The sequence below is a fragment of the Daphnia pulicaria genome, chromosome 1 (assembly GCF_021234035.1).
Source record: "Daphnia pulicaria isolate SC F1-1A chromosome 1, SC_F0-13Bv2, whole genome shotgun sequence".
NCBI classification, from domain to species: Eukaryota; Metazoa; Arthropoda; class Branchiopoda; order Diplostraca; family Daphniidae; genus Daphnia; species Daphnia pulicaria.
The window spans coordinates 35158473-35184954 of NC_060913.1; the positions used below are offsets into that span (position 1 = coordinate 35158473).

At 37.5% G+C, this 26482-nt stretch overlaps 2 protein-coding genes and 2 long non-coding RNA genes across 14 annotated transcripts; 2 read left to right on the top strand and 2 right to left on the bottom strand.

Annotated features, from left to right (window-relative positions):
- Positions 1-11131: 11131 nt before the first annotated feature.
- LOC124311599 (alpha-(1,3)-fucosyltransferase C-like) lies at positions 11132-12799 on the bottom strand. Its single transcript, XM_046776091.1, has 2 exons — positions 12494-12799; positions 11132-12226 (listed from the first exon to the last, which is right to left on the bottom strand). The coding sequence occupies exons 1-2, from the start codon at positions 12680-12682 to the stop codon at positions 11180-11182; spliced, it is 1236 nt and encodes a 411-aa protein (XP_046632047.1). The 5' UTR covers positions 12683-12799; the 3' UTR covers positions 11132-11179.
- A 5839-nt stretch (positions 12800-18638) lies between these two features.
- Positions 18639-19867, top strand: LOC124311802. Its single transcript, XM_046776155.1, has 2 exons — positions 18639-18864; positions 18939-19867. Exons 1-2 carry the CDS (start codon positions 18666-18668, stop codon positions 19724-19726), a joined length of 987 nt encoding a protein of 328 aa, XP_046632111.1. The 5' UTR covers positions 18639-18665; the 3' UTR covers positions 19727-19867.
- A 96-nt stretch (positions 19868-19963) lies between these two features.
- On the bottom strand, positions 19964-20766 carry LOC124312335. The gene is made up of 2 exons (XR_006910474.1): positions 20625-20766; positions 19964-20297 (listed from the first exon to the last, which is right to left on the bottom strand). It is a non-coding gene; the product is annotated as an uncharacterized LOC124312335 (long non-coding RNA).
- A 130-nt stretch (positions 20767-20896) lies between these two features.
- Positions 20897-25505, top strand: LOC124312093. Of its 11 annotated transcripts, none has more exons than XR_006910292.1 (12): positions 20954-21142; positions 21307-21407; positions 21587-21635; positions 21820-21884; positions 22046-22088; positions 22265-22318; positions 22498-22548; positions 22738-22812; positions 23188-24673; positions 24735-25036; positions 25103-25283; positions 25361-25505. It is a non-coding gene; the product is annotated as an uncharacterized LOC124312093 (long non-coding RNA). The 11 variants fall into 11 exon arrangements; XR_006910291.1 differs by having other exon boundaries at positions 20955-21142; positions 24735-24854; positions 24925-25036; positions 25103-25505; XR_006910290.1 differs by having other exon boundaries at positions 20955-21142; positions 23188-24455; positions 24580-24673; positions 25103-25505.
- Positions 25506-26482: the final 977 nt, after the last annotated feature.

Below are 26482 nucleotides of genomic sequence, written 5' to 3' on the forward strand. Positions count from 1 at the left end.
CGACAAACTTTGAGCGAATGAAAGTTAAATATGCAAGGAATCTTTTCAGTTCTGAGCATTGCGAAGTACGCATGATTTGAAGGAACTTGGTTTCGAAAATGTAGAACCGCTTGTGAATTTCTTTCAATTTGTCTGGAAACAGTTTAACTACCACGACTTTTGCAACCTGATTCTGTATTATCACTAGAGGGAAGCTTCGAAAAAGCCATTTTCTGATTAAAACAACGAACAACCATATGATCTCGACGAATAAATACTGGATGGTTGGTCACTGCTTTAGCGCGATTGAAAGAAGTAATCGGACACAACTAGCAAGATGAGTTGTTAAAGGCCTTTGATAACCGGAGATGTTCTGAAGAAAAAAGATGCCCGAATTATGAATGCAAGAAAACCAGAATGTACAAAATTATGGGAAAAAGAAATCTTGAAGAAAATGGAATCAGTTAATTAAATTTTTGATGGAGGTTACATTGCTCTCCAGTTTACACATTTTTTTATTTTGTTCATTTCTCAAAATATCTTGTAAAATTAGATCAAATTACAATACACATGTAAATCAAAAATGTAAAAATAGACAAACATCAAAGGAGATCATCTTTATTTCCGTGGAACGTTTAGCAAAGACGAGATAATTCTATCGTCCGGACATCGAGAACTATTTGCCGTCACAAAAACGTTGGAATAAATGGGCAAGATTACAAACAGAGCTACCAATATATATTGGCTCACTGATTGCCAAAATATGGCGGCTTTTTTAATAAAAGAATCAGGAAAAAGTCATATTTAGAAGGAGGTTTACCAAATCATGATTCGATTCAAGAGGCTCAACATCAGAATAATTTCAATTTATTGAATACAAAACGACCCCCGAATCAAGATATCATACGATGACTCGAAAACCGTTGAAACGGACGAGTTGTTAAGTCAACGAAGAAACTTTCCAAAGGAACAACGAAAAATAAAACTTTACAATCGATTTATTCGCTTCCGATCGTAATTCAAAATGAAAATATTCTATTCGTATTTCTATTGTCCTAATACATCAGGTATCGACGATTTTTTGCATTCTTGGGACGCGGAAGTAGCTTGGACCAAAAAGATTATCGTGTCTTCATTAAAAACATGAATTAATTAAAAGGAAATGCTGTCAGTCAGATTGCTTCAATGTCTGAAGTCATGTTGGATATTACTGCAGCAGATGTTCTTGACTGCACTAATTCATCTATCACTACTGGTAATAATCATTTATTAAACAATGCCGATACAGGTGTCTATTGATTAACCTAACTTTTCAATTACCAGATTTCTATCGTGCTGCTTCTACAGATCTGTCAGCAAAAGTGGTGTTGAATACTAAAGCAGACTTCTCAAAAGAAGACAGTTCTATTGAATCAATCAGCACTACTGGTAAATATATTCATTTATTAACCATAAAGATTATCGTGTCTTCATTAAAAACATGAATTGATTTAAAGGAAATGCTGTCAGTCAGATTGCTCCAATGCCTGAATTCATGTTGGATATTCCTGCAGCAGATGTTCATGACTGCACTGATTCATCAACTGGTAATAATCATTTCTTAAACAATGCCGATACAGTTGTCTATTGATTAACCTAACTTTTCAATTACCAGTTGTCTATCGTGCTGCTTCTACAAATGTGTCAGCAAAAGTGGTGTTGAATACTGAAGCAGACATCTCAAAAGAAGACAGTTCTATTGCATCAAATAGCACCACTGGTAAAAATATTCATTTATAACCGTAAAGATTATTGTGTCTCCATTAAAAACATGAATTGATTTAAAGGAAATGCTGTCAGTCAGATTGCTCCAATGCCTGAATTCATGTTGGATATTCCTGCAGCAGATGTTCATGACTGCACTGATTTATCAACTGGTAATAATCATTGCTTAAACAATGCCGATACAGTTGTCTGTTGATTAACCTAACTATTCTATTACCAGTTGTCTACCGTGCTGCTTCTACAGATCTGTCAGCAAAAGTGGTGTTGAATGGTAAAGCAGACATCTCAAAAGAAGACAGTTCTATTGCACCAATCAGCACTACTGGTAAAAATATTCATTTATTAAACATAAAGATTATCGTGTCTTCATTAAAAACATGAATTTATTAAAAGGAAATACTGTCGGTCATGGTACTCTAATTTATGATGTCTTGTTGGATATTCCTGCAGCAGTGGGTGTTCAAGACTGCACTAATTCATCAAAGACAACTGGTAATATAATCATTTCTTAAACAATACAGCTAGATTATTGTGTTTTGAGAAACCTAAATTTTCTGTTACCAGTTGTCTATCATGCTGCTTCTAAAGTTCCGTCAACAGTGGTGTTATGTGATTTGTCGCTATGTAGGCCTACTCTACCAAAGGAAGGAGATCAAGCTTGGGAAATCAACCCAAGCCTTGCTCAAATAATCAAAGAAGATAAACTTTCTCTTGATTGTTTAAAGAATTTCATTCTCGTGTTTACAAAGCATCTGCTAAGACTATATCTGGAGTCTAGAACAAGGGATCTGTATGACAAATATGCCAGCATGATTGTGTCCAAATATAAATGTTTGGAGGACAAGCAAATCCCCGGTCTTGAAAAAAAAGGATTCCGTAAATTTTTAAGTTATCATTGCATACCATGTGTGAATGTACACATTATTTAAGATGATCATGATTCAATTAAAACAATTTTTTAAATTTGGGAAACTGTTAGGACGGAATTCCTAACATGTCTTCGCAATCTCGCAAGTCAAATGAAGTTAAAAGAAAAGCGTGCTTCTTCTGCTAGAATCCATTCTAATTCAACAGCGGGAGGAGCTAATAGCACTTCAACAGAAGATCCACATTCAGCTGCGCATTCCACAACTGCGCAAGACACTCAAACAAAAGAGTTCAAATCGAGGCGCGGTGTGGTTAACGACAACAGAAAACTATCCACAACGGATATATTGTCAGCTGTCCCGTACTACAAAGTTTTTGAAAACGTAAGAATGCTCGGTGGTTGTGCATGCATCGGAGCAGTTTAATTGCATTACATTTTTTATTGTTTTCATTATTTTAGGTTTATGCTGATTTTCTTGTAATGGAGTCCATGTCCAAGTGAGGATATCTTCAAAACAAATTTCGACTTGTTGGTGGGTCAATTTAGGCGTTACCTTCACCATAAAAATGCCGAATTGCAGTACGAAGAAGGGCCAAGAGGAACATTACAAATTCTTTTTGCAATCAATAGATTGTGTTCTGCCAAACAAGGAGCTAAAAACTCCACTCCATTGAAACTAATTATTAATTTCTTTATTGCAGCGTGGAGAACCACCAACCGTTGATTACACAGGTGTTAACACAAGTGTCACGGTGTATTTCGATGCTGCTGACGTAAATTCAATACTCATTGTATGTGGAAATTTCATCAATTACAAGAACATCAAAACGCAAACCATGTGGCAGACGGTGTTGTATCTGCTGAGCGTCTACTATGCGTTCGACAGGAACTATCCGGCGCTCTACGGGATTCTACTTGTTATCGAAAGGTATTGCCTCTGCGCAATCGGCGGAGCAAAAGGAGGCCAAAAAAGCGACAAACTTACCTGGAAGAACTTCATCAGGGATTTCCACCTCTTCTTGGCAAATGAAAAATAGTTTTTTTTTATAATAAATCGCCATTTATAATCGAGATGAAAATGTTCATTTTGTGGCGATTGTTTTAAATACAACTTTTTACTTAACTTGTTTTCATTTATTTATGTTTACATCAATTTTGTAAATAAAAAAGATAAGTAGGTAATCAGAATAAGTAAATTTAAAAAATAAGTAGGTTATCAGAATAAGTAAATAAATAACTAGTAGCCTTTTAAAATAATTAGGGAAATATTGTGAAAAATTTAAGTAGTTTTAGGCTACTGAAAAATTAAGCAGTTTCGGGCTACTGAAAAATTAAGTAGTTTTGAAAAATTTATAGGTAGGAAAAAATTTAAAAGTATGGAACTAAATAATTAGTCTTTGTTCCACGATTAAGTAGGAAAAATCGGTAAAAATAGGTAGTTTTCCGCTACTGTGTGCCCACCTGATCAAGAGATCACCAGGATTATTAGGAAATTAAAGATCTAGAGAATGACTGGAGTATTATTCGTACCCAAATGAAAGACGGCAGATTACTGGGTAGAAATTGTAGACCTTTCATCGTTAAAGGAACTCATAATAATCCACGCTCTCCATTCTATGGGCGATCTAAAACTGATTTCCTTCAGCTAAATTTTGACTTATTATTGAATGTTAAATTCGATAGAATAGGATGATCAAATATAAAAAATATGTGGAAACAGTTTCTTGCCGATGTTTGTTTAATTTTATTGCGCAACAAAAGGAGATCCACATCAGACGATGTTTGTAGTATTTGGATTTTTCTGCAACAACTCTGACATTGATAAACTACTTGGAATCGATCCACATATTTGGCGGGCATCGCATCGGAACGCCAGCCTCTAAGACGTTTGAGTTGTTTTTCAGTTGCTCCATGGGCTACTGACGTTGTCGCTCCACCTCTTTTTCCGGAATGTTCACCATAAAGTTTCCCTTCAAAATATAAGGAGTCCATTAGTTTCTTCATGTTAGTCAGGGCTCCACTGTAAGCTACCGTTTCGTCTGGATCAAGCATTTTTGGCAGAACATAATGGGACAAGATAGCCTATATAGGATGTTCCTAAGTATTTAAAGTAGTCAAATGTGAGTTGGACTGGACAACGCCTGGCAATTGGATTCGATGCAACTACTCGTCCGGCTCCTTCGGTGTACTGGTCGTTTTTCCACCCTTGAATAGAATCTTCAAATGGGATGACAGATCCGTAACGTATTTTACGTCCCTTCTACGTAAATTGAAAATATCGCTAAACCTTCCAGTGGTATTCCATTGAAATTCTCAAAACTGTCCGCCACAAAACATCTAACGCACGCAATCCATCTCTTTCGTGCTTAGTTTGGTAAAGGTGGGTATAAAACTTAGAACTAAAAAAGAATTTCTTCAGTAATTGGTAACTTGGCAGTACGTATTTGAGGATGCTCATTACGGAATCCACGAAGCAATGTGGATATCGTTTCGTGAGCCGTAGTAGATGGTAGCATACGAATACGGTACTCATTGGCGACCACGGCACTCAACATTACGACTTTCGAATTTGATTTGTCTCGCATCATCACAAAGGAGAGACAAGTGGCCAGATCATAGACATCATACACGCGTTCGTACTATAAGTTCAAGAACATAGATTTTATGACCATTTTATTTCATGAGTCGTTAAGTGGTTCATACCTGCTGTTTTGTCGAGTTTCTCACAGATTTCGAAAGATAATATCGAGCGGCATCGAGCCCCATCGACAACTCAGAGTTTTGTCCTCTATTGTGACTCTGTCACTGAAATTGTACTCTCCATGTTTTACACTTTAAAATCCAATAGTAGAATTTCAAGTTAAAGCAGACGACGGCAATCTCATAGCAATGTTGACTTATGTTTTTTTTATTCAACATATGGACGATGAAATATTGAAAGCCAAAAAATTTTTCCCTTTTTGCTTGCCACCTTATTTCAGGGTGCCACAGGACTCCAGATGTTAATCACCTGATACCTGAAATGTAGTGTTGCGGTGTTACCCACTCGCCTGCTTGGAAACTAATTATATGATAGAGTAATATTTAGTGTACATAAATGAACGTAAGAGAAATGTGTACTTTTCACAAGTAAAACAATAACAAAAGTGATTGTATGTTAGTGTTTGGCCTGTGGATCGTTCTCCTGCACTCTCTAATGAAGAAAAAGTTCAAAGGGACCTCAAAAATGCGCCAACGTACGTGATTATCACTTTAATGGACTTATTTTCCTTTGGTGGAACTGGGGCCTAACAGAGATTACATCATCAAGGCGGCTTCAGGCCATTTACTTCGCCAGAAAAGATGTTTTCTTCGCAAGCACGTGGCAGTTTCCCCAGCAACAAATCCGTTGGCTGTTCAAATCGCTCAGACACAGCTTATTCCATCAGTGGTTTCCCTTCAGCCTAATCCACTAGCGGAATTGGACATAGAACAAGACCCACAGCATGGACGTCGGCGCCATCCCAGAGTGTATAACCAGGCAATTCGACACTCCAGCAAACCACGCAAGGTTTTGAAGCGTTGCTTGGCTTAGTGCTGGACCACATCCACAATTTCGTTTTATATTTTACTTTCCCTTCATACACTATGCCCCCGTTGAATCACATGGTATTCCGCTAGCTCTTTTTGTATATTATGTCACACTAAATCAGTGATATCCTCATGTTCTCTTTAGTCCAATTCCCTTTTCCGCTACATACTGTATGTCTCGTCAAAAAAAGAACACGGAAAAAAGGGCATATATTGGCTCGCGGCTAGGCGAGAAAGCAGATGACAAGAGAAGTAGAGGGGAATCAGTCTTGACTGGCTTGCCACCACCTCACGTTGTGCTCTCGTCCTATCTCACTGGCTAAAGGTAATACACAGAATAATTCTACTTCATAGCTTCAGTCTAAACACTTACAGGCTTCATAGCAGTGAAGTCAGCAGTTACAACGTGGATTATCATGTCGGTTGCTCATGGATTAGAACAGAACTCAGCTATTGGACCGAGAGCATATCCTTCACTATTGAAATGCTGTCACGTTTTCTGTTGGATCCAGAAACAATTTTTCACTCTCATCGTGAGGAACACGGACAGGAACTCATCGGTTAGCTTTGAAACCCAAAGATTACTCCGAACGTATATAGCAACAGCATTAAAATAATATTTATCTTTAGAATATTTCATTTCTAGGAATTCTTATATCTGGTTACACTTTTTTACATTCCGAATATGGAAGAATAACGTTCTGTTAACCTAATCTATGACTCAAAGTTTTTCCACTTGGTTGGTCCTACTAAAATGAATTTCAAAGATGACGAGAGGGAATTAGTTAGCATTATATGTAGTTGTTGTTGTTCCAGCACAACGCACATACTGATGATTGACTGCATTCTGGTCTTTTCATTTTTGATTGTTAGAGTCAGATGTTGAAAAATACTAATTTAATATTTGTACCATAGATCTGTCGTTAAATTACATATTTCCCCTTCTTAAAAATGTGAAAATTTGTTTGTTAGTTAAGTTGTGCAATTGTTTTTTGCAAAATTGTTATCAATTTCAGAAGAGGAATTAGCAAACGAATCGAAGTGCCTGTTATATATTTATATTCTGCGGTACTGAGAATATATAAGTTAATATGCATGAGATATAATACAAATTAAATGCTTATAGGATAGGTTTGTTGAAGCAGTTTATCGCGAAAGGTTAGAGGCTGTTGAGATGTTGATGTAGGATAAGATACTTTGAAATCAATTAATACTTCATCTATTTAAGATTTTTTGAAAGAAACAAACAACAAACTTCAAGAAAAATGTTTAAAAAATGAATGTGATTAAAGTAGAGGCCATAAAATGGTAACAAAATGATGAATTTAAGAAATACATAGCCATAACTGTTGCAACTTGAGCAAAACAATGGCAAACTAAAAAATATTTCAAAGGGTGGAAAAACGCAGCAGAAACGTGGATAGAAAATCGGCTAGTTACGACCCTCTTGTCGTAAACTTATGCTGTCTAATATATGTAATAAATATCTGTTTGGTGTCTAATCTGATGATTAATTCGTCCTTGGTTATCTTACCCATCTCATTTAAAGTTCCCTTACTTCATTCATTAAATATTTTTGACTGCCGAAAAGTCTTTTTACTCTTTTCGTGAAACAAGTCTTGGAGAAGGAATTGAAATGGGGAAAGCATGCGATTTAACTTAGTTAGAGAAAAGTGAAATTCTCAGTTTGTGAGAGGGCTATTCTAGTTTACTTTAGAACTCCAAAACTGTATGCCGGAGTGTGTGTGCTTTAAAAAACCGTTATAGATAATTTTGATACAAGGAAAACTTGTCATCGGCCGTAATGGTAACTGTGTTAATGTTTAGCGCAAAATATCAGTTAGCATTGCCGCGTTATTCACATTTATTGCCGAAAAGAAGTCGAAGAAAGGTCAATATAGGAGATCAATCTAGCGGTAAAAAATCTCATTTATTTAGGGGTAGCAGAATATTCATGGGACCTTGAACCTTCCATAAATTTCTGCTTGGCCACAACTTCAAATTGAATTCAATCGGATTTAACTTTCCCTAATACATAGAAGAGGTGAAGGCTATGCGTCACATAGGCCTACAGCTATTAGCCAAGCTGACGGAGTAGATAGTCATAGCCTTCCGTGTTTCCAGTCATTTATCGCTCTGAGGGAAAAAATTGAAACTCGTAGGGGAAATCTAAGGGTACAAAAAAAAATTCCGCGCGAAACTCCTTAAGAACTATCTTGCGCGGGTTAAAACACCAAAATTTTAAGGGGTTGATTCAATACTTGACGGGGGTCTCTATAAGGATCTGCAACTAGGCAATTAAACTGTTATTGTCGGTCGTAACAACAACACTAACGCCACTTACAATTGCTTTATTGAAATTTAAAGAAGAATATTATCATTTATAATGTTGATTACCAATAACATTCAAATAAGATTACCAGAGTACTCACAACTCTGCAATCAGCAACGAAATTTAGATTGGAATTCTTATTTCTTTTCCCAATTAAAATAAATAGCGTCAGTAACTCCAGTGACACGCAAGACATCCGTTCTGAAATTTAAAGGAAAATATGTTAAATAATAATTGACCAAAAATGATAATAAAATACTAAACACCGAAGTCTCTCAAATCTGAGTAAAAATTCAGTGGTTTTGACATCCTTTGCTTATATTGAATGTTTATACACGATATAATAGGAAAGGTACACTCTCGGCTATCCCCAAGACCGGCGGGTGTTTAGTAAAGGGTCCCAAAATTCCCCGCCAGGTTCGCTAGGTTAGGAGGCCCCTCGCCTCTCGGGGGTATAGCAAAAATATGTGTTTTTCGTTCGTAATATATAAATTACGAATCAATGGGTCCAGAAATTGGTTTCATTTAAGCTTTATTGAATTCCATATCCATAAAAACCTAATTCATCTAGATTAGACAATTTAATATATGTTAAATTCATGATTGAAATTCATGATTGAAATTCGCATTTTTTTGAAAATTGCGCCAAAAAAATCAAATCAAATGTATTTTTTATAACTGATTTTTGTTAATTCTATTTTAAAATATTAAATATGAATTTTAAAATATTAAAAATGAATTTAAAAATTCATTAAAATAGAATAAACAAAAATCAATAATAAAAAATACATTTGATTGGATTTTTTTGGCGCAATTTTCCAAAAAATGCGAATTTCAATCACGAATTACCAATTTCGGCCGCTTTTAACACCGCATCTTATGGCGCTACGCGTCTTTAGTTTTTATTTTTTTATTAGCAACCTTGTTGCTGTAATCACTTTTTTTTAGGGGGGGGGGGGTTTGAAACAAAACTGGGAACAAGAAAAAAAATACGCCACCCGTTTATGTACATTTCCCTACCCCCTGGAACTTGCGCCAACTGTACCAATTTCGCCGAGCGAAAGTTGGGGCAGTTGCCGTGCTTTTCTTATGGCACTGCGCAAAATAGGGCCCTGTTTTTTTTAATCTCAAAAACTAGCCGCTAGACTTAAGCCTGACGTTTAAGGGTATAAAAAAATAAAAAGACAACGACGACAAAATTTCCCGTCTCTGAACAAGAAGTTGCTATGTCTACCACTAGAGAGACTCATCATTCGGGGGAAATTTTGCCGTCTTTGTTGGCAAAAAAAGTCCTTTTTGGACTTTCCCATTTCTCAAAAATAGCATTCGTACAGAAACTCAACGCCGCGACGACGAGGCGCGAGTTGTCTTCGTAACCAAGACAACTCATGCTCCGTCACCTCGTCGTCGAGCGTTGAGTTTCTGTACTAATGCTATTGTTGAGAAATTGGAAAGTGCAAAAAGGACTTTTTTTACCAATCAATAATTAGAAAGCTATACATTGCTTTTAATTGGCCTTTTTACAATTAATAGGGTATAATCTTGTTTATTTTATGACGAAAGCCTCTAATTTTTAAATTTTTTAGTTTAACAGAAAAACTGTATTTTGTCATGGCCGCTTTGCCATAAGGCACCATGTAAACCGCGACTGCCGCGCGGCTGAAAATGATTTGACCATCTGTCACTATTTATTTCATAAATAACCTATTTTACACATAATTTTTATGAAAATTTGATAAATTACAAAGTAAAAAACGTAGAACACGTGGAAATTTATTAAATAATTTATTTCTAATACGAATCTAATAGAAGTACCGTATTTTTACGAAAATAAACAAATTTGAATTTCAACTGGGTTGTTTTACAGAAATATTTAATATTTTCGCGGAGGGTTTTGTATGTCACATCTTGAACACTAAAGCTCATTAAAAACAATTTCATGTTACATTTTGTCCGAGGTTAAAAATTAATTACCCTCGACTAGAGCGCTGAGAAAATAGCAAATTTTCATTCTCGCGCGTTCTCAAACTTTTGGTAAGTCTTGTGTGATTTTGTGATGTTAATTATTTTAGAAAATATCTATCTAAACTGGTAGGCTATTATTCTAAAAATCGCATAGGGAAGTTATGAATTACATATCGGTAGGGTACGTAGGCCTACGGTACGTAGCCTAATATTATGCATGCATCTTATAATAGGCTACGTGAATATCATCAGAAATCTTATTCGTGCTTATAGGTGCCTCTATACACTAGCAGTTTTTACAGACAAGTTCACAAGTTACGGTCATACAGACATACAAAGACATACGGAAAGCTTATTCCCTTCAATCTAGCGATTTTTCGTAACCGTATGCCTGTATGTCTGTAAGAAAAAAGTTTGAAACGATTCAAACGTTTTCCGTAGTGAGAATTTCCGTAAGCTGAAAAATAAGGTTCAACCAATGAGAATAAAGCATATGTTTCAAATACGTTTTATTAGTACAACCACACCACATGACTGCAACCGATATTTTAGCTTATTGAGAAAAACATTCAATATAATAATTATAAATATTACCCTATAATAATGTGAAGATAACCATTATGAGTGTATGAGTTGTATATTATGCCGTAAGCCCGTAACAACAGAAATCATAAGCAGAATACATCATATATGTATACAATTTACTCTGATTGGATTAAACTTAGAAAAGAATATCCTTTGAAACAAGGAACATCATCGTGCCACCACTTAGACAGATTTTCGTAGCTTTTCTTCTTCTCTGTCGGATCGTTAAGTTTTTCGCACAGGTCAAACCAACCAGCAGTAGGAGGTTTCCAATTCAGCTCATATTCTTTTTTCCATTGAAAGTATTTGCTGTAAAGTGCTTCATTGCTGCTCAGCAACAGCAGGTACTCGGACAAATCCTTTGGCGATTTAAAGTCAGCAATGTTGATGTACGAATTAGAAGGAGCGTACTGTGTGTAATCGGCACCACCATAAACTATTGGAATGACGTTGTTGATAAGAGCACGGTAAAATTCTCCTGTGATGTAATCGGGACAGAGGGAATTCTCTGCAGCGATATAAAACTTGTACTGTTCCAGTAGTACACGTTCGTCGCAACGAGGATCGTTTCGTGATGAACAATTGACTAGTGTGCCGCACTTTCCGTAAATATCAACAGGAATGTACTCGCCTAACTTTTTAACATATTCTTCTCGCTTGCTCTGCGTCGAACAATCTGAGTTAAACCATGCAATCAGTTTAGTTTTCTTCGCCGATTGAAGACATTTTTTCTGAGAAAAATCGTTCACGATGGCAGATAAATCGTTATTTCGCCTCCTCAAAGACCAAGCAAAGGGCATACTAAGATAAATATCAGAGTCTCGTCGATAGCTCATTGTCCAGTTCCAGAAATGGGGCGTCGAAAAACACGATTGCTGAAAACCATCAGAAAGTGAATCCTGACTGAAGAATATGAATCTTTGGTGCGGAAAGCGATGTTTAGGCAAATCGCTTTCTTCATAATTGCCAGCATGAATAATGATTCCGTCGCTTTGATTAAATAAATGTCGGTCGTTGGTTGCAAAACAGTTGCTGGTTTTGCAACCTGCTTTGACGAACGGGGATTTACCAAAACCAAATGTCGTGTCCGTTTGGTTGTAAAACAAGTTCCAGAACAAAATAATTTTCGTATTGCTGCTTTTCACTGTGCCCGCTTGAAATATCTGTTTTGGGAACATTATTGGACGAAAAGAAAATGTAGACTAAAATCAATATGCGGAAGACATAATTCCATAGTCGGCTATATTGCGATTTTTTTCAATATCGTAAAATAAATACGTTTATAATATTCAAAGTATATAGTCCTAAATAGGCTAAAATTATAATTTTGTATTTTTTTTATATAATATATTTTTTTCTACGCATGTTAAATTACTATAAATGTTTTATTTTCATTCGAATAAATATAGGCTAATACTTATTGATCTTACCTCCTTTGCCATAAGATGAGGAGGATAAGGTCTGATAAGAGGAGGATCAAATAGATGAAGTTGTTTAGAACTCGATGCTGATGGGTCTTTAATATTATGGGAATAGGTATTAGGAACTAACATAATGTTCCCAAGGATGACAATATTAATCTTAATCATGAGGCCTAAATGTAATCGCAAGATTTCCATGTTGAAATGATTACGTAGGCTACACACTTTTCTTCTTCACTTCAAAAATGTTTTCACTTGTCACAACAGAAAATCTAGTTTACTTTAGTAAATAAAAATTAATATTTATAAAGGCAACTTTGGGTTGCACTCAAACCGCCAAATTGAACGTATAGAAGTGAAAAGTTTGACGTATAATAGGCTATAATATATCTTTAATTCTGGATCTAGAAGTTCGGCAGTTCTCCAAACAAACGGATATGGGCGTGGAATTTTTCAAGCCGCCCCTTTCATTCTGTTGAATATTTGGCCAAACTAGGATAGGTACTACCTTAACTTTCTAAAAATGCTTGATCAAGGATTTATTATTGTCTTTTTATGAGTCGGACAGACTCGAAAAAAAGTAAGAATTGGCTTATTCTAACTTTATAAAACGAACTTCAATCCTATTTTGATTGACGCAGAAAAAATATTCCTTATAAATTTTTTATTCGTTCAGTATATAATTATCAGTTTTGGCAAAATCTTTTGCGATTAAATAAAAAATGATTTAAATGGCGATTTTAGTCATACTCGTATGATTTTTACTTTTAATTAAATCTTAGAAATTTTACGATTTTTGATTTGCTTATGCTTGAATCTATCATGAGAAATCGTTGCGATTTTTAATTCGGTTGGGCCTGTAGCCCTATACCTGTTGTCATAACAGTCCGTCACGTAATGTTATGCGGGAAACTTTAACAGCAGTTAAAAATGGTTCTGATTATATTGAGGGGTCACCCACTCTTTTCCAATGGTTCACTTGCCGGGAAAAAAATCAGGGAAAAATGAAAAAAAAAATGACCGAATTCGGCCGGAAATCGAGAAAAATAAGAAAAACAAGGGGAAAATCCTTTCTCTTTCTTTCGCCGCAGAAAAGATAATTTCTCAATTTTCTCATTTTTGCCGGAGGTTCACTTGACTATAAAGAGTGGGCAACAAGGATTGTATCATCAATGATTGCTTTTTATTAACGAATAAACATCAAGACGAGATAAAACGGCGATGAGTTTTTCTCGTTTTACGGGGGTTATTTTTTTATATAACCGACGCGAGTGTTTGCAAAACAATTCAATAATGAAATAAGAAATCAAACAGCCCGAAACAGCAGCCTTCTCCATTTCTCAGATGTTTTAGTTAAAAAGATGTTGTATATTAAGAAATATTTGTGCTTATATACACTACCTGTTGCTTATATATACACATACAAATTTTTACGTTCGAATGCATTTATTTTCTGTCGACTATGGCATTTCAACATTTCAAATTTTGTTTACATCTCAGTAACCAACACGAAAAATCATGTACCCTACTGTATCCATAAATGTATATAGCCCGCCAAATACCAGAATATATATTTGATATACCATACCAACCGCTGTTTTGCTGGTTTGGGTTTTCGACTTTTGCATTTTGACATTCCTGCTACTGGCATTCCATCCTCGATTCCATCATTTGGTCCACATACCTTAACCGCTTAACGAAGAATTCAGGCATGTGTAAAATATTAAAAATTTTTTAGTCGGTAACCGTATTGTTATAGGCTACGTATGTAAATAATGCTAGCGATGCTAGCTATGTGTGCCATTTTATTAATCTGGGCTTATTATTTTAGACGAGATGCTGCATGTATCGAACATGATTAACCCCACATAATAACTTCCAACTAGTCATAAATGGTTGCAAACTGAATGACTTTTAGTGAATAAGATTCCCCAAAAGTTTCGAGTCGACGTCCGCGGAACCCAAAATCTCAAAGGATCACGATTATTTCCTCCTCCAACATGAAACTCGTGAAATCGGTGTGGTCGTTACGCTTCTGTCGTCATGCAACCATGAGGGTGAACCAGAATAAATATTCAATCGGTACCCATATAGGTAGGCTACTTGAGCGCCTTTTTTTATATTTATAACGTCGATGACTGGAGGTTCAACAGACTAAATTTATTATTGACGCTATCCTCTTGAACAAAATTCGTCGCGATTAGTTTCCCGTTTAAAACAAGAGAAAAATAGAGCCTTAAAGAACGATTCGACGATCCAAGACGCGCCGTTCCCGTGAAAGAAAAGAAATAAATTCCCGGTCGCGGTGCCCGTGAATATCCCCGATATCAAATTCATGGTATTTCCCTCGTTCAGCACCGCAAAAGCGAAAGGAATTCGATTTAATCGTGTGTCAAATGAAGAATTTCTCTGCTGGACGTAGAAATGATGGACACGCGGATTTGACGTTGGCGTATCCTATCCAATTTTGTTTGGCTGTTTAAACAAAAGAATTAGACAATAAATAACAAGTAATAAATGAAAACACGTGGTATATATATGTACCATTTTGATTAGCATAAAAGTTGTAGTAAATAACTATCTTTGACTGTTTAACTCAAATTCTTTCATGAAATTAATAAGTAAACAATTTTATTTCAATTTTTCCATTGAATTTGGACGCCAAATCGGCAACGGCGAACTTGGTGCTGTTCAATTCCGTTCTCGTTGAGCCCAAAGTTGTTTTTGTTTTTTCTAAATCATTTGAGATTGCTGTTCCATTCCATTTAATTTTTACCAATTTCCGATATTTAAAAAATTAATTTTATTCACTAGGCCTAGTAAGTAAATTCATAATATTTTTTTAAATATCTAAATCTTTAGGTAGTCGGAAAAAGGAACTCGACGCGTGTAAAGTTGCTTGTTGGACGTGTCGAAGATGGCCCGAAGGAAGACGCGGTAGCGCATCGTCTTGTCCAGCTTGCGCGGTTGAGCATGCTGCCCTCAAACTGCAAACTCCTCGCCGCGCGTTGCCCAGCAGCAGGAAAATGTAGGGCAATTTGCGCCGGAGGAACTTAGCCGCCACGTAATAGGGTTGCATCCGCTATTCCAAAAGTTTTGTCGTTCTGGCCTTGAGATTGTCGTGACCCTGATGGCCGCCGCCGGCGTGACTGTTGGCCTGGATCAAATCGCGTCAAATATCGTCAAATATCGTCAAATACCTGGATCAAATCCCATCAAATCTGTCAATAAACTGGTCCGGATGCTGCTTGTGCTCGCTGCGCTTGTCCTCCGGCATGACGACGAGCAGGTATAGTGGCTGATGGGTCATCCGTACTCCTCCGAGGCCTGCGGCAGGATGACCGTGATCTCCTTGCCGTTGACGACGCTGCTGTAAAAGTTCGGCTAGACCACGGGCAGCGGGGCCGCGGGGCCGCCGTCTGGGTGGTGCATGACGATGTTGCGGGCCGGCGACAGGTATAGATCGTTCGAGTGGATTACGCTGGAGTCGTGCGGACCGAGATGGGTGCCTGGATGACGTTCCGCTCCGTTCGGAAGAAGACGCTGTCGCTGAACGGACCCGACCCTTTTTCTTATTGGTCCGGGCATAGATCGCCGGAATTCGTAGTTCATGCATGTTTTCCCCCAGCCAGATGAAGACGGCCTTGCCCGTCGAGCACCGACAGCACGTTGCGCTACGTCGCTTCATGCTATTGTCGATCCATGCGCCTTCTTCTGGAACTGAATCAGGTAGCCCACGACTCGTCCGTCGTGGTACTCCATGGCCAGGGCCGGAACGTCCCACTAGCGGATGGCGACCACGTCGGGCGTCTGAAAACGGTACGTGATGGACCCGACGGGGCCCTTTCCGGCGTCGTTACAACCCGGAAGGCTTCCTGGCCGAAGCCGATGTGATGTTGCGTGTGTTGCGTCCTGCCAACCGGAATTCGTACTCTTATCCGCGCTCGAGGCCTTCTGTGAGTCGTCGCGGGACCTGCGTTCCGTCGATGCGCATCATCTCGATCATGTTGTTGTCGCTGTCCGGCATGTCCGACGTGTAGCTGAGTGGCTGGCCAGTATTAACAAAACCTTTCACATTCTATTTTTAATGTAGACTAAAAATAACCTTAAAATAGCTTTAATTCTTTACCCGCGCGTGTATTGTCGAAGTTCTCACGAAATTGAAATTGGCAACAGTCGTCCATGTATTTCAAGCAATGTTTACTCAAAATTGTCTAGGCGGCCTACTTGCTGTTCCCCGCAATTCGAATTCAACAACAAACGCAACCTGGACAAAATGCTATCATTTGTCCAGATTACGTCTCTGGAAAATTCTTCTAAATTCTAGGTCAAGATTTAGTTCCTATCGTCTAGGGCCGATTACACCCAACACGCACCGGCCCATTCCTACATCGACACCCGCCAGTTAAAAACCAAAGGAGTTGGCCCCTCATCACCAACGACACGCTCTACATCAACGAATATTTCTGGTGAAAGGATTACTATCAAGTCGAATTCACTTTGTAGGACAGGAGTCGTCACGCCTTTTGTGACTTGTGTTAAAAACTAGACGAAAAGAGTGACCGGATATCTTACCCGGATCTGGCAGGGGAATGCGATGGTAACAACTAACAAATGCAACCCATTTGATCCAACTTGGATAGAATAATTAAACGGTCGTTATTCAATGGAAAACTATTCGCAGGAGCAGCTCAGTTAATGGAGAAATATCAAATAAAATCTCTTTACTGGGTCTCAACAAAGAAAGAGACACAATTGAAAACTTTAAGTCTGCATAGAAGACTGTATAAAATTACAGTCATTGGCTCAGTCATTAAAAGGACAGCGTGTAGTTAAAAGCTCGTATTACTTCGATCTCAACAATGGAAACAAAAGCCGTTTGCTGGACATTCCAAAGTTGATGTGACGGCATAAATCTTGTTTGCTATTGAATAATTACGTGTCTGTTATTGTCGTGCGTGCAATATTCATGGGATCAAGATCAATGCACATGTTCTAAAAAAAGTGTCGACTCTCAGTTATCGGTTTTCCCTGTCAAAGAAATGAGAACTGACAACAGCAGGTGATTAACCAAAACCAATAATTAGAATTCTGTCTGCGGCGGTAAATTTTATAGATCTTTTCTCCTTCCGGTGATTTTACTGGACGTCAACTCATTAACGATGGATATATTTTCAATGGCAAACATCGCTTTCCCGTTTCGTCGCAGTTCTCACGAAATTGACAACACACAACATCCGTCCCCCAAGTTCACGAAATAGCCCCCCATATTCCATAAAGCTTATTATAGACAACTGCAGTTTTAATATTTTTCTTTCTACATTTTCTCTGGCACAATAGCAAGAAAGATTTCAATAAAAAGAAAATTTTTAGTCGTAAAATCTGATCATGAATCAAATCAATTTTAAAAAGACACGCATATAAAAGCCAAGACTCATTACCTGCCAACACTTTCTCTCGGAGACAGTATATATAGTCAATGAAAGCTTTCCCGCTCAATTCCAGAAAAAAAAATACTTCTAAGGGGATACTGTTTTTCTTAAAGCAAGGTCACCAACATTTATCAATTGGGCAAGTTAATTTTTCTCAATTCCATTGTTTCAAGTGCATAATTTCTAAAATGTCAATGCGTTCTAACTGAACCCAGCACTTGAAAACACTTGGAATGTCCAGCAGGAAGAACAGAGATATTGTCACTCTTCTATATCCCTCACGGCACATTATCTACACGCCTGTACTTGCTCGGGGGTTTGCCTTGAAATAAGCTGCGACTTTTCGCAGTCAGTATTCGTACGCAATCGTCGCAACACTAACGCTCGATCTGCCAACCAGTTAATAATTCTTTTTTTTTTTCCTTACTCTTAATTCTACTAGACCTACATGGAATATAACAAAAGACCTGGACTATTTAAAATCTAGACGTTGTGTTTCGTTTGCTCTCTTTTCTAAACATTGTGTCATCCATTCAGAATAATCAACCGCGGAGAATGTCGAAGAAAATCTTGGCTACCATTGCTTTGACACTGCTCCCATTTTGGTTTTGTTGATGTGGCTGTCATCTCATCAATCGTCATCTAGTCCCCAGCTGATAACTGCGCCTACTACTGCCTACAGTCAATTAGTTACGACGACCAGCACTTCTTCGACTAGCGCCATCGACGGACACCCAGAAGTTGAATCCATGTCAGCCGTGGAGATCTTCCGCTATTTGCACTGGACCAACAGCACGTCGTGTCAATTCGCTGTCTATTTCGGTTTCATGATATACGGTGCTGCAGGCCTATTTGCACCGGACGGCCACAAAGCTGTCTGTCTCGACAAATCCATCGCTCCCGTCTACAATAATTGTCTCGTCTACTCGTTTGGCATCAACAATCTGTGTGAGTCAAAACCTACGCACTTTTTCCTATTTCTTGAAATATTTGGCTGACAAGAACTTGAAAAATGTCGACAGGGTCGTTCGATGAATCCATGGAAAAGTTCGGATGCCAAGTCTATTCTTTCGATCCATCTATGGGAGTGAAAGATTACAATCGGACTGAGAAAATCCATTTGTACAACATTGGCCTGTCCGGAGTGGATGGATTGCATCCAACCAAAGGATGGAATATGAAAACGGCCTGGTCCATCTATGACATGTTGGCGAATAGTCATGGGTCCTCAACGGTAATCGATTTTCTGAAAATGGATATCGAGTTATCCGAATGGGAAGCTATTCCTCAAATGCTACGAAGCGGTTTCCTTAGCGACAAGGTCAAACAACTGGCTGTCGAGATTCACTTTGATGCAGGCGACTCTTTGGAAACTCTACGGCGATATGTCCGCATCCTGCAAGACCTCGAGGCCAAGACTGGAACTGAGCGAGCTGGAAAATTTATTCGATTCAGTTCGCGGCCCAATCCTTGGTGCCAGGAAACCAATTTCAATTTTAAACGGGAAAGAGGAATATTTCGCAATGGAATTGGCGTGGTACAACTCAAAGTACTAATCATTTTAGCACCCAATCAGCAGTTGATGCCCCAAATAAAATTGCCCATGAACTTGATTAATCGTGGATTTCATGTCCATTTCAAGCAAGAACAATGCTTAGGCTACTATCTATTCCCAAGTCTATTCCTAAACAAACTGTTCTACATTTACGGGTTCCTTTGTCAGCTAAGAAAAATGTCTTATACGATATGGAAAAAAAACATGACGGGGAAATCGACTGAAGCATTTATAGCCTGTATGGGCGACGGTTGACACAAGGAAAATTTGTCAACGAATCACCGAATAAAAGTCTTTAAGATTGAATAACTTTGAAAAATATTTGTCGTTTGATCTGCGATAGATCTGCGCATAGTTTTGGTACCCAAGAAAAGGCACACAGTTGTGGCATGTCGGAAATCTAAAGAAAATAATTCCTCGATTTTTCAGATGTTGATGTAACCAAAATATAAAGCTTACAGTTTGTTTAAGAATTGTACGTGAACGGGAGTATGATGATAATCATTCATTTCATTTGAATTGAATCGAACAGAAGGTAAAAAAATTTCAGGAGATGGTTAAACAAAGGTGGAAATGATTACTAATCCAATGTTGCGATACAATTACGTGATTGCAAACACAAAAAAGAAAACGAACCTTGAAGATTACTTTCTGTTACGTATATCTGTCTATAATACGGGACAGAGGGCTAATTAACTCTATATTTTCTCAGTCATCTTAAACTCCATTTAAGTGACGAAAATAAAACTGACTGACCTTGAGACCAGGATGTTCGTCCTTCCAATGATGTGTAATTTCCAATACTGAGGCAGAAGTCAACTGGAACCTAAGAGAGAAAAAAATCATTTTTAAAATTAAACAAACGATCTCAAAATACAAAATTCATAGTATAAAGTCTAATTATAAATCAGGTGATAGGCTACGTCTATCTATCACGTCAGTCAACCTTGTGCATTCAATTTGTGGGCTTAATTATCCATTGAAGGCTGATGCTATTCTTTATTTTTTTTAACGGATTAGTAAAAAAATAGCTAAAAATAATGAACACAATAATTAAAACTAGATTGAGACAGAGCGTAACTAAATTGAACGATCGTGGAAAATTTGCGTTCCCGTTTCAAAAGCGAATTCCAGACACTATTTAAATGTTTACCATTTCATTTTTTTGTCACGAAAATCTGCAGCCTGCAGTAGGGCCTACTCGCCTTGCACATTCTTGGAAGCACATTTTTGAAATTTTTTGAAATAGTTAGCACTACAGCAGGTGGCACTAGCAGACGATCTTTTCATCCCTTGGGGGGGCCAGTGGAGGTTGGGATTCAAAAAAGCAAAAGGTGATAGCCATCTAGCGATAGAAGCGCCTAACTGTGGGTTTTTACTTTTTAGTTTTTACAAAACTAAAACGAAACGACGATTTTCAGAACGGTTTGGCGATTTGATTATAAAATGTAAATTATAAAATTTAATATAATTTAATAAAGATTTCGAACAAGTGAACAACTACTGAAAATTATTTTTAGGATTGGTTGGGGATGGAGGGGGTTGGGAATTCGGGAAGGGTAGTAAACTAGAAACAGAATTTTCTTCTGCTTCGAAAATGTATTTCTCTGCAGTCTAGAAATGCCCATGTTCAGAAGTTATCGTTATCGCCCTCACTGCCGTAGTGTCGTGGTAAGTACACCATGTTAGTACCGAAATATTAGGTTACTTGAACTTGAATTCTGAAGTATATCGTTTAATTTGATTAAATCTCAGTTCCAAATTAATTATTGAATTAACGATATTATGTGCTAATCTCTTTAAATGCCGTTAAACTCCAGCTTTTGTTACTATAGATTCTCAGGCAAACAACGTGGTTGTAATTTTCAAATGCATCCACTATCCTAGCAATCTTCAAACCGACGTGTCCGCAGGCGAATTCCTTCCTGCTTAAAATGTAGGTGAACATTTAAAGTTAATTTAAGCAACCACACATTTATGATGAAAACATTCAATCTCAATGTTTGTGAAGACATCTTGCATTATAGTCTTTCGCTCCTATCTGATGAGCCTAGTTGTGTGTCAACTGATATTGATTTTTTTTCATGTTTTGATTAATTTAGACTTTTATTTTAGGTCTTGATTGGTGCACAGCTTTTGATTATGTATCCATCAATTTGAATAGGTAAAGAATCTTGTGGTACCAAATTGGAAGTAAGTTAGGTTAAACTGTGTTCTTGAGTCAAATCCTGACGTAAAATATTAACTTGAAATATCATGGAGGAAATATTTATCAGCTCTATTTCATCAAGCCTGTCCATATTTCCGTGTTTGAAAGGGGAAATTTATTAACAAGCTTCTATTTATAGGTTTCCTGTGATGAAGGTACTGGTGTACCTTGTTGAAGTCCTGGTTTCATCCAATTAGAACTCGGGTAATGTTTATATTGAAATCTGTGAAACAATTTTGATTTATGATGATTCAATAGCATAGGTCATCTGATGTTGAGGAAGAAAAATTTTGCAAATCTGAAATGAACACTTTTACCATAAAATAATTCTGTCTGTTTTTACTTACATTTTTTTTTTTTCTTAGGAATTGGGCTCTCTCCTAACGGGTACAATCCATTCTATAATTGGTAAGTAATGGTTACTTTACTATTGTAAAACTATGAGAATGATGAACACTTTATTTGCTACTCTTGACTGTTTGAATGACGACAAAATAGACCACCAATCGTTATCTGATGCAGGCTTGTAGTTGTTAATTGCCTGAACCGTTTTTCACTTACTAATTTTTAAAATTCTTTGGCAGGTCGGAAATTATAATGGCAAGCAACACCATCGGCTCGGGTATCCATTTTGGAAAGTAAGTCGCTCGCTCCTGTTTCCGGTGGGTTTCCGTATTAAAATGATGTTTATTCGTGCGTGTCATCTGATTTCTTGATGGAAGAGACATTTTGTCATTTGCTGATTTTGTTTTTAATTGGGTTGTACATTTTTCATAAGTCAAAAGAACGATAACTGATTATATTCTTTGATTTTCAGATGGTGTCCGTAAGGTGCGTTTCGTGTCAGATGTTTTCCAATTTAATAAAAGTATAACGAATTGCACTTTACTTCCCATTAGCTCATTTTGGTACATGTTAGCTCGAATTCAGTAGGTTAAATGACTTTGTGTTTTAGTATAGTGCTAACCTCTGATGTTTTGTCTAGTTACTTAGACGTAAAATCTCCGTTTATCCAACAAAATGTTCATCACAATTAACAGGCTTTTCTTAATTTCAGTTTCAGATGGATGAGATCAACCCGACTACTTCGTCTGAAAATATGTGACCTAAACTTATGTAGGATTCGAATATGGTAATAAATTTATGTTGGATAAAAACATAACTGATAAACGGGTTGTTTCGTTTGGGTAGATATTGCATGAATGGAGTTACACAAAGCGTTGTGGTTATGAATGAAGTTAAATAAACTCGTGTAAATCTGTTCAGACATGCTCTGGGTGGTATGTGGTTATAAAATTTATTTCCTGAATCAACAAGTTATATTTCAAGAATAAATATAATCTTTATTTATTATAAAAATCACTAAGTATTAGACTGGCTTTCTTGTCATCAAGTAAACTTAGTCTTATTTCTCGTATGAAAAATGCAAATCTAGATACAGTGTCGGGCCGTCACACGCTGATATTCCGCAATGCCGATATTTTTGCGTTTCTTTGAAATTCTTCAGGTTTATCCCCAGTATTTTGGTAATAAATAAATTTGTCTAGGGAATCAACTACGGTATTGGTCTTCAGGATTTGGCATTTATTTTGTGCTTTATAGTTCGTAATTGATATAAGTTCGCACTTTACATCAAATTAAACTGTTTTTCGCATACTTCCGGTATTATTTATTGAGCAAATTGTGAAGACATTGTTACACGGATTGTTATTGACAAGCTACGAAAAAGCGTAAAGGTGATGGCGCCATTAGAACGCTGCTGTGGCTCAATTAAAAAACCTAGTCAACACATTGACATTTAGCGTCAAATTATTGGGAGCAGATTTCACTTGACGTGATTGCGTTACTTTTTTTTTTTTTGGTTAAATTGCGTCCATTTTGTCGTCGGAGCTTGGGTTATTTGTCTGCTGGGTGATATAACTAGTTGATGGATATTTCTGTTGAAGTTTGCTGAAACATTTTGGCTAAAAATCCCATCATGTTTTGTTTTCCGATTGTTCACCCATCTTGGGGCGATCAATTGATTTATATTTTTCAGCCTCTCTAAAAATGTAAGTATACGTCATAGGTTTATTCGTTGATCGATGGTGCACTTAATGACACTAAAAGAGCTTGGTTCGACGCAGATCGGTGCTCATTAATTTATTCATTTGTGCATTAATTCGACGTTACACTGTACTAGCATTGAAATGCTAATTAAGTTAAATTGCTGATACATTTTCTGGTAATGAGTTTTAGTAAATCCGTAAACAGTCGCTTCAACATTTTTCTACGATTTGAAACTGCATGTGAAACAAATGGTGCAGTGACGTTATTTAATGCTGTATCCGTATCGTTTTCTTTTGTTCCCATCAATTTCCCCTCTACTGATATCCGACGGCAAATGCGAGACGCCATTGTTGTCGTTAACTTTTCAAAAAGCGTTGATGCTAGGTTAGGATAGGAGAGAAGTTAACTGTGCAATTACCTCAAAGTTGAAATTCCGCATTTTACGTAATAAAAGGGTTTCAGTGCAGTTTACGGGTCGTAATCGGGCAGTGAAGTCATGCAGTGCGCGTTTTGACAGTTTCGGTAGTTTTGGTTAAGATTCAATTCAACTTCCGCCAAAGATGGCTAATAACAAAATCGGTAGCAACAGCAGCAGATAAAGTGAAGGAAAATCAACTGGAAATGGAAGTGAAGTCGCAGAGCCAAAAAAGACGTTAGCCTCCAGTAAATTTATTCGACTGGGGACAATCGTCTGGGCTAAGCTGGATGGCTGGACTTGGTGGCCCGGTAAGTCACGCATTTTTATTAAAATTGTTTTTTTTTTTCGGAATTTTTAGTTAATATTTGAGAAATTGTTGCCATTGTTATTCCTGTTATTTTATTTATTCAAATTTGTCGATATATCACAAAGGGATCGTTGTTACTCATGACTGTGGGCTGCCTCCGAGAAAACCGACTAGTTACTGGATATATTTTGGTTCGGCGGCCACCAGACTGTGTCCGAGGTTCATTCATTACAAAACGTTTTCCGATGACTTAAGTTCAAAATTTTGATTAACATTCTAGGAAGTTAAAACAGATGCCGGCGGAAAAACTAAGCGGTTTTCTATATGACAATTTGGCCAGGCTGTTAAATCAAGCTTACAACAGCGCCTCTATGAAAGAGGAGTCTTGGAAGCCCTGCTGGTTTAATACGACAACAAATATGTATTCCAATTCTTGACATCAAACGTATTTAATTTTTTAAAATCAACAGGCACTCGCCTTTATTAGAGATCAGACGAAATTAATTAAAGGCACGGCTGACAAATTGAAGACGTGGGCTATCAAACTCTTTGCGTCGTCAAAGACCACCAACATTCGAGATGGTAATTATTTTTCTATTATTACGTCAACCCTAATTATCAACACATATTTCTGAAAAATAATTCCAGTGGTCTTGGACGAGTTCCCGGAATGGCTGCAACGTTCCATCGATCGGATCAAAAACACACAATACCAAGTTGAACAGGATCGCCAGCGAGATTTTCGTTTCTTTATTACATTTCTATAGATGAAACCAATCAGCACATTTGACATGAAGGATGCTCAAGGCTCAGCCAAACATCGTCTGGTGTTCGTATTAAAATAATCCGGAATAATCGTAAAAATAATTTCAAACGTAAAGCTAAAAGGAATTTTGCTTTTATTAGGTTGACTAACGTTCCGGAACAGAATTTAAATCCGCAATTGGACGAGCAAGTCATCAACAACGACCATTCGGTTCGTCCATTTCCAATCTTCCGCTCAGCCGACAGCCTTTTTTCATCTAATACCCTGGGATTCTTGAAGATATCGTGATATTAACATATTTGAAGGCTCCTCTCTTTCAAAATAAAAGTTTTACTGTACGTTGTAATGCGATGCCCACAGGCCATAAACCAACCTCTACCAGCCAACTAAACACGACCGGATGCTTTTCCAGCGCGATATCCGAAGCAAGACGAAAACAATTAAAGCTCCAGCCTATTTGGAGCATGTATGACTTGATGGTCCAGCTGACTCATAAAACGGCCAAGAAGAAGAGGAAATTGAGCAGCGATCTCCGCCCGTGTTGGAAACTTTGCGAAGCCGTCGGCAGTGCTGACGAGGACAGCGACGGAATAAGTGACGAAACGGGCCATTACATCGCTGATCTCACGGATCACGCCACTTACGCCCGCCCCGAGCCGTTTCCGGAGTATGTGTCGCATTTCGAAGAGCTGAAGTGCAAGAACGATTAAATAATCGTAGTTTACCAGCAGTGTCGTTGTGGATTCACATTTTTCAACCGATGTTAAAGTGGGTCCGTGTCGTTGGTCCAAAATAAGCCCGAGGGTTTTTTATTGACTCTTCCGATCAGTATATGTTTCTCACCTTATTTTGTTTTGTAATCAATAATTTAAACTTTAAAAATCGTGACTGTTCTCTGGAAAAAGAATAAAAGTTTTGGCTAAAATTTTGAAATGTATTTTAAAATTGTGAACGATTTATTTGGGCGAATTTAGTTAATAATCTGAATCGATTCCAATATCGATGTCACCAAAGCCACCTCCGTTAACACCAAAGTCGCCGTAGTATCCTCCGCCGTAATATATTTTTCAACCATACGAACCGTATCCATCAACATAATACTTTTTATTTTCGGCTCACAATGACTGATGCTGCTGCTGGTGCACTGCCTCCTCCGAAAAAGCCTAAATAGGCTATATATAAAGTTATACTGCTGGTTCGGCGCGGCCATCAAGCAGCCGGCCGCCAAGATTCTCAAAATAAATTGTTGTTGTTTTTATTAC

What these genes read in the sequence shown, in the direction of transcription:
- LOC124311599 (XM_046776091.1), bottom strand. Translation starts at nt 12,682, where the DNA reads ATGGAAATCTTGCGATTACATTTAGGCCTCATGATTAAGATTAATATT. An exon ending in CTCATCTTATGGCAAAGGAG is followed by an intron (nt 12,227 to 12,493) that starts GTAAGATCAATA and finishes TTCCCAAAACAG; the next exon opens with ATATTTCAAGCGGGCACAGT.
- LOC124311802 (XM_046776155.1), top strand. Translation starts at nt 18,666, where the DNA reads ATGTCAGCCGTGGAGATCTTCCGCTATTTGCACTGGACCAACAGCACG. An exon ending in GTTTGGCATCAACAATCTGT is followed by an intron (nt 18,865 to 18,938) that starts GTGAGTCAAAAC and finishes AAATGTCGACAG; the next exon opens with GGTCGTTCGATGAATCCATG.